We start from the raw sequence: 14,521 nt of genomic DNA on the forward strand, positions 1-14,521 counted from the left end.
CTGGCCGTGCAGAGCTGCCGTCGCAGCGAAAGCACATTGGATCGCTCAACCCGATGCCGGCCACCCCTGAGCTGTGGCTGGAGGAGAAGCGGCAGCGCGATGAGCAGGAGGCAGGCGTGCCACCGCACCTGTGGTTGATCCACGGCAAGCTGTACGACCTCACGGGCTTCATGGACAAGCACCCTGGTGGACCGGAGTGGCTTGAGTTTGTGCGCGGCATGGACTGCACGCTTGAGTTTGAGACGCACCATCTCGACGACGCCAAGGTGCAGCGGCTGCTGGCCAAGTACTACGTCAGGGACGCCGACCCAGACCGCATCCGTCGCGTGCAGGCGTTCACGTTCAAGTATGACGGCTTCTACAAGACCTTCAAGCGACGTGCACTGCCTGTGATCCGTCAGCATGGGGGCACCCACGGCGGCCGTAAGATGGAGCTTGCATCTGCGTTTGCCATCCTCGTGTGGACCCTCTCCTATACGGCCACCTGCATCACTGGCTCCTTGTTCCTCGCGGCACTCTCAGGTGTGTGCGTGCGTGTGTGTGTGAGTGTGTGTGTATGAGTGTGTGTAACTGTATGAGTGTGTGCGAGTGTGTGTGAGTGTGTGTGTGAGAGACTGTGTGTACAAGTGTGTGCGAGTGTGTGTGTGTGTGTGTGTGTGTGTGCGAGGGTCCTTGCGCTGTGTGTTGTCACATGCACACAGACATGCACGAGCGTGGACGACGAGAGTACTCGAGTGTGCAACCCGGGCTGTGACTGACTGACAGCACTCGACCCCCTCGCATACCACGGCGTCGCGCACGCCCTTTCTGCAGGTGTGTTCTTGTTGGCCATGTTTGGTGTTGGACACAACTACTTTCACCAGCGCAACCACCCGTTTCGCTACGCCATGGACCTTACGTTTGCCGGACACCATCAGTGGCGCATTTCCCACGCCATCAGCCACCACGGACACGCCGTCAGTACACATGGTGTTGTAGGTGTTGTTGTTGTTGTTGTTGTTGTTGTTGTTGTTGTAGTTGTAGTTGTTGTTGTTGTTGTAGTTGTAGTTGTTGTTGTTGTTGTTGTTGTTGTTGTTGTTGTTGTTGTTGTTGTTGTTGTTGTTGTTGTTGTTGTTTAAGTTGTTGTTGTTGTTGTTGTTGTTGTTGTTGTTGTTGTTGTTGTTGATTCTGCTGTACATGCGCACGTTTGCACAAGAGTGCATACACTTGACGTGTCCCTGCGTGTGGTTCACCAATCACTTGCACCTCTTTTCTTTCACGCACACGACGCGGTGATGCAGAATCTGGACATTGACATCGAGCTGAGCCAGCTTGAGCCGCTGTCGACGTTCCTGCGCTCCCAGCCCCGCTTCGGCCCCTGGATCTATCTCGCGTATGTTTGTTCGCAGCTGGCTCATCTATGCTGGCACCAGCGTGCGGTTGTTGGCCTTTGCACTCACATGCACACACCCACAAACAATTTCATGCACATACACGCTTACGTATTGCACACATATGTACACACATGTACACACACACGTGTTTCATATCACACATGTGCATACACGCATACACGTGACACGCATACACATCCACATGCGTATTTCACACACACACACACGCATGCGTGTATGCAGCGCCGTCCCGTACTATCTTGTAGCCGCTCCAATTGACATTGCACGGACGTGGATTGGGCTCATCACGGGCGCAGCGTCGCGCCGCCCAGAGCAGATCATCCGCATCGCACAGGTGCTTATTGTGTGTGTGTGTGTGCCGTTGTTGTCGCGGGTCGCTTGCTGTTCTCTTGTGTTGACATCTGCATGGAGCGCGCATGCGCCACTCGCACGTTCTCACAAGTACAAACACACACATTCTCACACATACACACACACACACATACATATTCTCACACACACACATTCACATTTGTTCCAACACGAACAGCTGGTGATCCTTATGGCGTGCCAAGGACCGCTGTGGGGCCTGCTGCTGTTTGATGTCATGCACACCTTTGGTGCTCTTGGCCTCTTCGTCGCCTCCTTTCCCGTCCACCGCACGGAGTACGCCTGGTCCGATGGCTGCCAGTCCGTCGACCCAGACAAACCAGACTTTGGAGAGTGAGTGCGACGTGTGTGGATTTGGGAGGTTGTGTAAATACGTGTGTGATGTGTATGTGTGTGTGTGATGTGTGTGATGTGTGTGATGTGTGTGATGTGTGTGATGTGTGTGATGATGTGTGTATGTGTGTGTGTGTGTGTGTGTGTGTGTGTGTCATGCGTATGAGTGGGTGGTGTTCATGAGTGCTTGCGACTTTTGTGCGTGTGTGTGTGTGTCTGACTGTATCAACATGTACCCGTGAAGTTTGCATTCGGTTGTGCTTTGTGCCATGCCTGTGCACCCGCTCTTCACTGCCCGCAGTTGAATGCCCCTCTGCTCCTGCCCTCATGTCCACGTTCTCCATCATCGCCACCACCATTGTCGTGATGTACAGACACATTGTCGCTGTGTCGCACGATTACGGGCTGGACCTCGGGCTGCTCGGGCAGATTTTTCTTGCCGGGTCGTTCAACAACCACATCATCCACCACCTGCTGCCCACGCTTGATCTCTCCAAGCAGCGCCTCCTCCTCCCGCTCCTCGATGACCTCTGCGCCGAATTCAAGGTGCGCGCACGTGTTTGGTGTGTGTGTGTGTGTGTGTGTGTGTGTGTGTGTGTGTGTGATTGGACTTAAATGCGGCATTGTTTGAGATGTATGGCACGGTTACACTGTATCATGTGTATTCTTTGACACCATGAATGACTGGGATGTGTGACATGAACCACTATGCTCTTACACACACACACACACACACACACACACACACACAGCTTCGTCGGCACAAGCGGTCGTTTCTGGAGCTGTTTGGGTCGTACGTGCGCGCGATGCACGTGACAAAGGAGCAGGGCCTCAAGTACCATCCAGACGGACACCAACATGCTGGACGAAATGGCGCCAGTCACAAGAAGACAAACTAGAAACCACACACACACACACACACATACACACACACACACACACAACACACACACACACACACACACACACAAAGACATGCGTGTCCAAGCGCCCTCCAGCACATTTGCTCGTGTCGCGTAGCTCTGCCTACGACCCATTCATTTACCCACGTTAGATGCTGTCAACCGTGTGAACACACCGCCACTGCCTGCCTGATTGCCTGCCTGTTCCTGATATTCCCTGCCCACTCGTGTGCTGTCTGTTACTCTCCATCCGCCAAGTAAATCATCAAATCGCCATGACGATGCCGGTGGCCAATTACCAACACAGCAGCCGAAGTCAGCACTGCCGTGTATCGCAGATGTGGTGGTTGCTGCTGACAACGACGATATTCCGCTACACCTGCGAGAGGGTCAGGGAGGCGTCTTCGCCGTGGTCAATCTGTTGGCACAGGCCCTTGATCAGCGACTCGACAGCCTGCATCGCCGCGGGGTTGACGTGTTGTGGCTGCTGCTTGTTGTGCTCTGACTGCTGCGCGTGTAGGTGTGGTGCACGTGCTGTGGTGCCACGGTTGCCCGATCGTCCTGCCTCATCACTCTGGCTTGGCGTCTTGCGTTGCGCGTTACCACCTCGGTCATCACTGCCGGTAGATGCGGATGACACCGTGCTTGATGCCGAGCTTGTCTTGCGTGAAGCCACAGCCACGCTGCTGTTGTTGTTCCTGCTGTCACTGGCACTCGTGGTGTTGGCCGAATTCTGACGTGTATGCTTGCTTGAAGACGCGGGCTGATGTTTGGTGGCAGTGCTGCTTATGGTGTGGTGGTGCTTGCAACTTCTGCTGCTGCTTGTGTTGTTGCTGTGGAGCTCTTGATTACGGCTGGGATGGCTTTTCCGACTCGTGGTCGAGGGCGCAGCGTGACTTGAGGAGGAGCGAGCAGTGCTTCGGTTCCCATCAGCGTCGGTTGACCGACGGTGTGCGGAAGCCGTGTTTTCAGGGTAAGGGGATGGGCGCATGCTCCGTGAACGCTCATGTTGCGTGGAATGACTCCGTTTCCTGCGTTGCTGCTGTTGCTGCTGATGCTGCTGCTGTTGCGGTTGTTGTCGCTGTTGCTGTTGTTGTCGCTGCTGTTGTTGCGGTTGTTGTCGCTGTTGCTGTTGTTGTCGCTGCTGTTGTTGTCGATGCCGTTGCCGGTGCTCCTCCTCACCGTTTCCGTGATGTGATTGAGCAAGTTTGGGCCTTTGTGCTGGTGGCTCGGTGAAGTCATCCATATCATTGTCAACCCACATGTCGTCGCCATAATCATCATCATCATCATCATCGTCGTCGTCGTCGTCGTCATCCTCTCGCCTGCGATGGCGGTGTTTGTGTTGATTCGTGGGACGATGGCGTGCTTCTTTTGTTGCTGAACTTGCGGCATCTTGGCCGTCATGCGAAGTTGCATGCGTGGTCGCCGCTGATCCTTCTTCCTTGTCACCATCGCCGCCGGTGACGGGAAACGTCTCCAGCCCGTACCGAAGAAGACGAAACATGCCGGGGGGACTTGGAAGGAGAGGTGGAAGCGTGTGGGGTGGGCTGGGGTGTCTTGTTCGGTGTTGACTGGCTGGCTGGAGGTTGCGGACAGACACAAAACAACAGACAGCGGGCGCCGCGCAAAATTTGAATTGCGCCGTTGTGGTTGGTTGTTGTGTTCGGGGACACAACAGCCAAGATGCAAGACAAGCGAGCGGCTGCGTACGTGAGGGGATGGGGATGGATGGAAGCGGCGTGAAAGGAGGGATGTTCAATCAAGATGGGGAGTTTGGCGTGGTCGCATACATTTCCCCCCCCCCCCTCGTCACAGAGTCAAGCGCAAGAGCAGGTAATACGAACGACAGAACGAAGAAAGAGTGTCCGTCGAGCGACTTTGACCAGACAACAACACAACACAACTGCGTGAACGACTGAACCTCAACCAGTCAACCCTGACTCAGCAACCCCCACGACACCTTTCGAGGATAGCAAGATGACGAACAGCAACAAGAACAGTGCCAGCACATCGGGTACAGGTGAAATGGTAGCCACAGAGCCTGCTGATGGCGTATATTTTCGGCATGGGAGCGCAAACAAAGAAGGCGTGTCTCGCCGACGACAGTGGATCTATCTTGGGCCCGTGGTGGCCGCCCCGCTCACACACATCTGCGTCACTCTCTACCGAAAGGTGTGCGTGTGTGTGTGTGTATACATGTAGGGGTTTGTACACCTGTATGTGTGTGTGTGTGTGTGTGCGTGTGTATGTGTGATGCGCAACATTCTGGACACACCGCTCACCCCCATGTCCCCACCACACTTCGTTTTGCTGCCTCTTGACCAGACGCCAAAGAAGTGGCGCCCGTGGATGGCGTGGGGTGGCGTGGGTGGCCTGTCGTTTCTCGCCGTGGCCAACCGCCTCGTCCTCATGTACCACGCCGGATACCCATGCGAGGACCACATCGACGTTAGCAAGCGCCTCGTGCGCGCAGGCGAAGAGCAGCCCGAAACAGCCGTCGGCGTCGCCAAAGACATTATCAAGCATTCCATCTAAGGACCAAAGTGCAGCTCAGTGTGTGTGTGTGTGTGCAACTCTGGGGAGGTGCATGTGTTGGTGAGCTGCCGCCACGCCTGAGGAGAGGGCTCCCTGTGGCGATGCTGTGATACGTGTTTTCCTTTCTGCTTTGTCCTGTGTCAGGCAGACCTTGTCCGCATCTGCTGCGTTACTGTACTGCAGCCATTCTGACTGGACAGAAGCAACTGCTCGCTGCTGGTCACTGCTCTGTTTTGTTTGCTGCTGTCACTTTGCTTGCTGGTTGGACGAAGTGAGAACTTGTTTACTCGTGTGGACTCGTGGGTGCAATGTGGATCGTTGCACGTTCGCCGTTTGCAGTAAACGGCGTGCGAACTTGCGCTTGATGAATGGAATCACCTGCACATACACAATCACACACACAGCGCCATGGATGAATGTGTGTACGTGTACGTGCATGTGTGTGCAGTTACACCTTGGGCTTCTTGGGTGCTGGGTCTGCTTGCTCAGCAGCTGCGGCCTTCTTCGCTTCTTCTTGCAGAAAGCTCACGTCATCGCCAACAGCAAACGTCTGCATGTCCTGTGAATTGTGTGTGTGTGTGTGCGTGTGTGTGTGTGTGTGCGTGTGTGGGTGTGTATGTGTGTATGTGTGTATGTGTGTATGTGTGTATGTGCGTGTGCGTGTGTGCGCACTCCTGGTCCCAACACAATTGACACAGTATGCGGGCGTCCAGCATGCGAGGTCACCTCCTTTCACAACGCCGCCATCACCAACACCACTGTGTCATTCCTGACACACGACCACATACTTTGCCATGGAGAAACACGCGAATCGGCAGGTTCTTTCCCTCAACCGTCCACTTGTCGCCTGCAGCGTTGCGATGGTCATGGCGATGGTAGTGGCGATGGTGGTGGTGACACAAGTGGTGGCGGTGAGGTGGTGGAGAGTGTGTTGAGTGGGCGTCATGTGGCAAACGTGTCCCCAATGCATGATGGGACGAGTGAATACCTTCCACATGAAGAATGGTCCCTTCCGGCAGCGCTGTCAAACACACACACACACACACATGCATACACAGGAGAACATGGGTAATTGTGAGGGAAGAGGAACTTGTGGCCTCCCTTCATCTTCAGATGTGCGGTTATTACGCAATACTACCCCATCGCAGTTCACGACACGGCGTACCGAGCACTGGTGTTGTGTTGTCCTCCAGAAACTGCTCAAGCCGCTCGCGCCTTGTATGACAACAGCACGCGCATGCATGCAGGCAGCGCGTGAATCATCGGGAAGCCAGTGGTGGAGGAGGTTCACGCACGCGCGCATAGAGAGACACGAAGACGGGGACGCACGAATGCACTCTCACACACACATTTACCTTGTCTCGCCCTTGTGGGTGCTGTTAGGGTCTGGCTCCAGGTAGTGTGGGTTGATCTGCACATGCGTAGAGCGTGTATCGCCCATGACTTGACTGCTCGGACTGGCAAAGGCAGGCGTCGTGCCCTTATCCAAGGGACAAGTGCACACACACACACACACACACACACACACACAAGCACACACACACACACACACACACACACACACACACACACACACACACACACACACACACAAGCACACACACATACATACATACATACATACATACATACATACATACATACATACATACATACATATATAGAGACGACACCACCGACCTGGATGGGGACGAGGGCGAGGGCCTCAAACGAGGGTGGCTGGACGATGGGCATATCATTGGTGGTGCGGATGGACTTGCAGGCCACGTTGGTGCCGGCGCTCGCCCCCATGTACGGCATGCCCCCAGCGACACGCGCGCGAATGGCGTCAACCACCTGTCGACGAGAGAGGAGGAGGGGAGGGTGTGTGATAGCGCTCGATGGTGCATGTGTAGAACGCAAGGCGGGAAGTCGATTGCACCTCACATTGTGGGAGGCAGCAGGGGCCACCTGTGTTACAGTTGAACATACGTTGTGCTTGTAGAGCAAGTTGAGCAGGCGGAAGGTGTTGCCGCCACCAACGAAGATGCTCTCTGCTTCATTCTGCACGATGTGCGTGCGTGCGTGCGTGTGCGTGTGTGTAGGTAACGTGAGCTCGTGACTTGCGCAAACCCATGCTCTGCATCCAGTGACATCGAAAACAGAGGCGCAGGCTGATACCTTGCATGATGACACTCACCACAGCGGCAATCTTGTCGTCGCACTCGTGCAGGCCCTTCACGTCTGTCACAGGCGGGTTTGCAAGAGAGACATCGCACGGAGTGTGAGGGCATTGTCATTCTGTCCTGAATTGCTTCGCACATCACTGCGGTTGTCGTCAAGTCGCTCACCAAAGCCCATCAGTTTGAAGCGGTCCCTCGCCTTGGCCGTGTATGCATCACAGTCCTGGTCGCCAACGCATCCCAGTAAGAAGTGTGGGCGTGTGGGTGTGCATGCGCGCGTTTGAGGGATGAGCGCATGCAAGGACAGCACAACAGCAAGTCGGAGACAAGTCTTGCATGCAGAGACAGAGACAGAGACAGAGAGACAGACAGAGAGACAGACAGAGAGAGATATACAGACAGACAGATAGAGAGACAGAGAGAGACAGACAGACAGAGAGACATGGACACAGACACACAGACAGAGTAGGTGATGTGGTATTCTGCAAAGATGGTGGTCGTACCTTGAGTGCAAATGGGATGAACAGGACCGATGAGACGTTGCTGGCCTTGAGGAATGTCGTCATGGCCTCCGCACAATGGTCCAAGTACCCTGTAGGGTGCGTCCTGCATACGGCACACGGCGACACGGCGACACGGCGACTCGTTCTGCGTGAATGTCGTTGCACGCACCCTTCGGCACACATACATGCACGCACGCACACACAGCCACACACACAGACACACACACAGACACACACAGACACACACAGACACACACAGACACACGTGCAGGCACACATGCAGACACACGCACACACATATGCAGACACACAGACACAGACACACACACACACACGCTTGATGCTGGCTTACGTGCTGTTGCTGATGAGCAAGCAGCGGGGTGCAACCTTGCCAGCCATCGTGGTGTCTTCTTTTGATATTGGGTGGTGGTCAGTGGACGCCGCGAAATTCAAACTCTGTGTGTGTGTGTGTGTGTGTGTGTGTGTGTGTGTGTGTGTGTGTGTGTGTGTGTGTGTGTGTGTGTGTGTGTGTGTGTGTGTGTGTGTGTGTGTGTGTGTGTGTGTGTGAAGTTGTAACAGCACGTGTTTGCAAACAACCATCATCCCAACCCCTCACTCACCACGACACACACACACACACACACGTGTACGTGACGCGCATTGGATGTCGTGTATTCCCCTGTCACGGTCACAAGTGCGGCAACATCAAGGCACAACCAAGCAAAACCAGCACCTCACGATCACGTGGCGGTGTGGTGGCGGCCTCAAAACGGTCCAAAGCAGGTACCAAACACACACACACACACAAGCAAAGCGAAGCAGCAAGCAAGTACAGACGGGCAGAGAAGGGCGAGAACGGGTGCAATTACGGCCGAGTGCCAACGGAGCGATAATGGGGAGGAGACAAAGACGTGGATGGCACCAGCACTGCTGACTATGAGAAAATCAAAACACACACACACACACACACACACACACACACACACACACACACACACACACACACACACACACACACACACACACACACACACACACACACACGCACGCAAGCACGAAGACACAGGCGGCACGAACGAGCAGAGCAGGACCTAGAAACTGGGCAAGTGCCCATACGCCACGAGGGCGGAGAGGAGGACGTAGAGAATCCACATGCCGACGAAGAGGGCAACAGTTGCGCGCTTCCACTTGCGCGGGCCGCCAAGCTCTGCGCCAAGGAACTTGCGTCGTGCCAAAATCACAGCAAACCACAGCACCGCAAACACACAAAACACTGTGGATGTGATGTGATGTGATGTGATGTGTGTGTGTGGATGAGTGAGCACAAACAAATACGGGCGAATGAGTGGCAGGGCGGTGCTGACATCAAATGGTAAACACGCGAAAGAAGCAAGGTCACAGCAACAGATGACGAGAGCATCCACGTGAGCAATGTCATCGCACCAACGACGCTGAAACCAAGGGCGCCTGCGGGGACCATGAACTTGTGGTTTTGTGCGGACTGGTAGCTTGCACCCAGTAGCCACGCAAGCCCAACGCCAAGGAACACTATACGACAGGCAGCATCAGCACAGGCAATGCCAGGAAACATGACACAGGCGCGCGTGTGTACGTGCACGTGTGTATGTACACGTGCGTTGAATGAATGAGAAAGCGTGTGCACAGATAGGTGGACGCAGTTGCAGGCAGATGTAAACACACACACACACACACACACACACACACACACACACACACACACACACACACACACAACGGCATGAAAGCGTGCGCACCGTTGACTGCGTTGCTGCCCGTGACGTTTCCAACTGCATCATCAGCGTACGGCTGCTTCTCCGCAGCGACTGGCACACACACACACACGCACACACAGTTAACACAAGTTTGTGTGGAAGTGGTGCGGCAGTACGCATAACAGCAGTGAACACAACAACGCACATACACATGCACACACATATACGCAAACAGCAAAACGAAGCAGCAATAACAGCAGCAGCAGCAGCAGATAAGTGCGCACTTTTGCTCGCGAAGATATCCGGAACACTCGTGCCAAGTGCAACAAACGAAATGGCCGTCACCGTGTCCTGAAGTTGTGCGTGAGAGAGAGAGAGTGTGTGTGTGGGGGGGGGGGGAGGAGATTGAGTGAGTGTGTGAGTGGGAGTGAACGAGCATTGGCGCACACGAACACACACACGCACACGCGTCACATGTGGATGAATTGCCCACCTCAAGGCCGACGGTGCAGCCGAGACCGGTGGCAATGTCCGCAACAAGCGCCGTGAAGAACCCTGACATTGCATGCAACGTGCGGGCAGGGTGAGTATGGACATGTTGAAGTGTATGCGTTCATCTGTGAAACACAAAGACAGACATGCAAGAACACACGCACACGCACACACGCACACACACACACACACACACACACACACACACACACACACACACACACACACACAAACAAACAGACAGACAAGTGCGCCTTCACGGTCCTGTGCGACTGACCAATGTACATGAGAGACATGCCGAAGCAGGCCCAGCCCCCAAAGTGGATGGCCGGTGGGGTGAGGACGGCGAGGGGGAAGTTCCAGAGCACCATCACTGAGAACAGCGCCAGCTCGCCCCACGAGTGCTTGGCCTGTGGTTGGTGGCAGTGGTATGGGGTTGAGCCGATCGTTTTGGCACAGGTTTGGTGTGTGTGTGTGTGTGTTCACGACACAATCCCACCATCACACGTTGACACAATCCCACCATTACACAATCATACGTTCACACAAGCACACCATGACACAATCACACGCTCATACAAGCACACATGCAACTAAACAACTCGGCGTCGTGTCCTGTCTGGGGGTGTGTGTGTGCGTGCGCTTACGTCCGTCGTCTGTGTTTCGTCGATAAGATAGCCGTCCTCGTGCAGAATGTAGCGCGTGTCATCATCGTCGCTGTCGCTGTCGTTCGTGTATGTCGCCAGCTTCATGCCCGCACCGGTGTCACCACCGGCCTGCTCATCCTCATCCTCTTCCTCTTCATCGTCGTCGTCGTCATCATCATCGTCCCCACCGCCGTCGACTCGCAGCGAACACCTGCTCACGATGTTGCATACACACGCACAAACATACACACAGATGCACACATGCATAAATGGAAGCGGGTATGCTGTCAGCATTGCACTCGCACGCGTCCACGCATCCACACGCATACACGCATACGTACACAAATACACCAGCGCATGCTTGTACCTGATTTGCTCGAGATACGGGGTGTCTGCCTCTTCGTCTTCAGTGAGCTGCTCATAGATGGAACACCACCTGTCGCAGGGAAATAGCGATATGATGATGATGATGATGATGATGATGATGATGATGATGATGATGATGATGATGATGATGATGATGATGATGATGATGATGATGATGATGATGATGATGATGATGATGATGATGATGATGATGGTGATGATGATGATGATGATGATGATGATGATGGTGATGATGATGATGGTGATGATGATGATGATGATGATGATGATGATGATGATGATGATGATGATGATGATGATGATGGTGATGATGATGAGAACAGAAGCAAGGTTCGACCAGCCAACGCGAAATGCATCACCGGATCAGCACACGGACTGCATCGTGGAGAGTGCAAACGTCACCACCACCACCACCACCACCACCATCATCATCACCACCACCTGAGGTAGATGGCGTCGTAGAGAGAGTCTGCCTCTGGCCGCTGGTGGACGTTGATGGTGATGCTTCGCTGCAGCCAGTTCATCCGCTCGCCCGTCGCAGACTCAAGCTGCACTGAAAACTCCTGTGGCCGCATGATAGCGACGACAACGACGACAATGATGATGATGATGATGATGATGATGATGATGATGATGATGATGATGATGATGATGATGATGATGATGATGATGATGATGATGATGATGATGATGATGACGTGGGAGGAACCAGGGATTGTCATGCCATACACCACACACCCGTGCCCGCACGCAATGCGAAGACACTTACACACAGCACAACATACAACAACCCCACAACCACAACCACAAAACAGCGCGCTGACCTTGTCGCGGTTGTTTGGGGTGTCCTGGAAGAGTTCAATGTCAATGTACTTGACGCTCTCCTTCTCGGATCCAGGCAGCATAACCACTCCTTCCTTGTGTACATAGTGGATGTCCGGAAACGCCGTGCCAGGCACTAGTGTTGTTGTTGTGATTGTTGTTGGTGGTGGTGGTGTTGTTGTTGTTGTTGTTGTTGTTGTTGTTGTTGTTGTTGTTGTTGTTGTTGTTGTTGTTGGTGGTGGTGGTGTCGACCGTGTGAACATGGAAAGTGGAGAATGGTCAATGAGTGGGTGCGAAGCAACACACCAAAACCACAAAACGCATCACCGCACCACGGTGTTCGTGCTTGCCAAGTGCGCTCTCTCACCTTCACCCTCCCCTCACATACATACACACGCATACACATGCTTTCACGCATACACATGCTTTCGCTTCCTCTCCTCCTGCCCCCAACACGCACACACGCACACACACACACACACACGCACACACACACGTGTCCACACTCACCTGTCTTGTATTTGACCATGATGTCATATGATTCACCGCTTGGGACGCGACGGCCTACACGAAGCGTCGCCTTACCCGAGGACTTGTGTACGGCGATGTGCGAATCCAAGAAGCCAACCTGACCAGCACCTGCCTCCTCGCCGCCAGCCAGTGCCAGGCCAGGAAGGCCTAGGGCGGCCTGCTGCTGGCCCTCGTCCAGCTTGTCCACGTTGCGCAGCTTGCGGTGGACGATGGCATTTGCGCGAAGATACTTCTCCTCCGCTGGCAGGTTTGGGTCTGTCCTGTTGACCTGCTCCAAGGCGTGGGCCAGGCGGTACCTGTACTTGAGGCGCTCGCCGCGGTTAACGGGCATGTTGACCCACTCCTGCTCCATGTGTGTCTCGGCACGCGCCAGGTCTTGCCGCTTGTCCGGGGTGGTGGAGAGCTGGAGCATGAGGTTGCGCAGCTCGCTTGCCACGCGGTCCTGCGGGCGCAGCTTCTGGTCGAACATCCAGGCCATGCCGACGAGGAGCGGGAAGAAGAGGACGGTGACGACGCCCTCCCAGACCTCAATCTCGTCCGGCGAGATGACCGACACCATGAGGTACAGCCACACGTACGCAATGACGGAGAAGAAGGTCGTGCAGTAGAACACATAGAGCTCCTTGATGCGTCGCGTCTTGTTGATGTTCACGCAGACGGCGACGATGATGAGCATGTTGAAGGCGGCGGAGCCGACGATGGTGCCTGGCCCGAGCTCGCCCGACTGAAAGCCGCCGCCAATCACCTCCACGATGGACAGCAGGATCTCTGGCGCGGAGGAGCCCAGTGCCATGAGGGTGAGGTTGGCGACCGTGGCGTTCCAGATGTGGATGGTCACGACCTGATCGCCGCGCACAATGTGCTTCTTGGAGGACGTGATGTACTCGACGGCCTGCATGAAGTAGTCTGCGGAGATGGCGATGCCGACGAAGAGCCATGCCAGGACGATGGCGTAGATCAGGAAGTAGCCAAAGTTGGTCTCGCCAAAATAAGGGATGATCAGCCCGTCGCACGCATCCTCCGTGCTGTTGTTGTTGTTCAGGATCTCGGACAGCGTGGTTGCTGCCGACGTTGTCGTTGCAGCCATCCTCGTGCTTCCTTTTGTTGTGGTTGTGGTTGTTGTTGTGGTTGTGGTTGTGGTTGTGGTTGTGGTTGTGGTTGTGGTTGTGGTTGTGGTTGTGGTTGTGGTTGTGGTTGTGGTTGTGGTTGTGGTTGTGGTTGTGGTTGTGTGAGAGGCGATATGAATCCTGTGTGCTACACACACACACACACACACACATGGCACGGCATGCGGACAAACACGCGAAGCTACACGCATGTGGTGGCGGGGACGCAGGACACATGGTGATGGTGATGATCAAGGCGACCCTGGACATAGTGTGAGAGGGGTCGGGGCTGGTGGGTGAGAAGGCGGAGGGCGAAACGGCAAACGCGCTGCCGACCAAGGTGTCCGATGGCGATGGACCTTCAGACTTATACAGTTGTGAAGTGCACGCTGACATGACGCTCACTGAACAAACTATTCAAACAACTGTTCTGAACACCCACCAAAGACTCTGCTGCAACATAAAAACTCATTGGACTACTTCTTCATCCGCATCACTCAGAAAGCAAACAAAAGAAACTGGTCCAACAATTCGGTCGATTAGTACATGATCGATGAAATGGCATCTAACTAAGATCATGATTTAAGCTTGCATCGAAAGTC

General features: G+C 54.4%; 5 protein-coding genes across 5 annotated transcripts in view; 2 read left to right on the top strand and 3 right to left on the bottom strand.

Annotated features, from left to right (window-relative positions):
• PTSG_01908 (cytochrome b5) overlaps positions 1-2,995 on the top strand; it is a gene marked incomplete at both ends in the record, with an annotated part of 3,077 nt that extends 82 nt beyond the window's left edge. Inside the window, 7 exons of the mRNA XM_004997832.1 lie at positions 1-522; positions 814-956; positions 1,281-1,372; positions 1,617-1,728; positions 1,924-2,096; positions 2,471-2,642; positions 2,849-2,995. The exon at positions 1-522 is cut by the window's left edge and continues 82 nt beyond it. Coding sequence (XP_004997889.1) covers positions 1-522; positions 814-956; positions 1,281-1,372; positions 1,617-1,728; positions 1,924-2,096; positions 2,471-2,642; positions 2,849-2,995 — 1,361 coding nt within the window. The remainder of the gene's footprint in view (positions 523-813; positions 957-1,280; positions 1,373-1,616; positions 1,729-1,923; positions 2,097-2,470; positions 2,643-2,848) is intronic.
• Positions 2,996-3,039: 44 nt separating this feature from the next.
• On the bottom strand, positions 3,040-4,626 carry PTSG_13239 (uncharacterized protein). The gene has a single exon (XM_004997833.1). It carries the CDS (start codon positions 4,503-4,505, stop codon positions 3,372-3,374), a length of 1,134 nt encoding a protein of 377 aa, XP_004997890.1. The 5' UTR covers positions 4,506-4,626; the 3' UTR covers positions 3,040-3,371.
• Positions 4,627-4,778: 152 nt separating this feature from the next.
• PTSG_01909 (uncharacterized protein) lies at positions 4,779-5,692 on the top strand. Its single transcript, XM_004997834.1, has 2 exons — positions 4,779-5,173; positions 5,327-5,692. Exons 1-2 carry the CDS (start codon positions 4,979-4,981, stop codon positions 5,534-5,536), a joined length of 405 nt encoding a protein of 134 aa, XP_004997891.1. The 5' UTR covers positions 4,779-4,978; the 3' UTR covers positions 5,537-5,692.
• Positions 5,693-5,984: 292 nt separating this feature from the next.
• PTSG_01910 (peptidase E) lies at positions 5,985-8,600 on the bottom strand (the record flags this gene model as incomplete). The annotated part of the gene is made up of 10 exons (XM_004997835.1): positions 5,985-6,095; positions 6,325-6,383; positions 6,702-6,751; positions 6,892-6,947; positions 7,217-7,372; positions 7,508-7,579; positions 7,716-7,759; positions 7,867-7,921; positions 8,202-8,304; positions 8,554-8,600. The coding sequence occupies 10 exons, from the start codon at positions 8,598-8,600 to the stop codon at positions 5,985-5,987; spliced, it is 753 nt and encodes a 250-aa protein (XP_004997892.1).
• A 692-nt stretch (positions 8,601-9,292) lies between these two features.
• Positions 9,293-14,521, bottom strand: part of PTSG_01911 (sodium/calcium exchanger 1) — a gene marked incomplete at its 3' end in the record, with an annotated part of 5,632 nt that continues 403 nt past the window's right edge. Inside the window, exons 2-12 of the mRNA XM_004997836.1 lie at positions 12,793-13,911; positions 12,285-12,418; positions 11,902-12,023; positions 11,441-11,509; positions 11,074-11,284; positions 10,704-10,836; positions 10,428-10,489; positions 10,219-10,285; positions 9,977-10,045; positions 9,645-9,749; positions 9,293-9,474 (exon numbers count right to left, since the gene is read on the bottom strand). Coding sequence (XP_004997893.1) covers positions 9,293-9,474; positions 9,645-9,749; positions 9,977-10,045; positions 10,219-10,285; positions 10,428-10,489; positions 10,704-10,836; positions 11,074-11,284; positions 11,441-11,509; positions 11,902-12,023; positions 12,285-12,418; positions 12,793-13,900 — 2,262 coding nt within the window. The 5' untranslated portion in view covers positions 13,901-13,911. The remainder of the gene's footprint in view (positions 9,475-9,644; positions 9,750-9,976; positions 10,046-10,218; positions 10,286-10,427; positions 10,490-10,703; positions 10,837-11,073; positions 11,285-11,440; positions 11,510-11,901; positions 12,024-12,284; positions 12,419-12,792; positions 13,912-14,521) is intronic.

The sequence above is a fragment of the Salpingoeca rosetta genome, assembly GCF_000188695.1.
Source record: "Salpingoeca rosetta unplaced genomic scaffold supercont1.3, whole genome shotgun sequence".
NCBI classification, from domain to species: domain Eukaryota; class Choanoflagellata; order Craspedida; family Salpingoecidae; genus Salpingoeca; species Salpingoeca rosetta.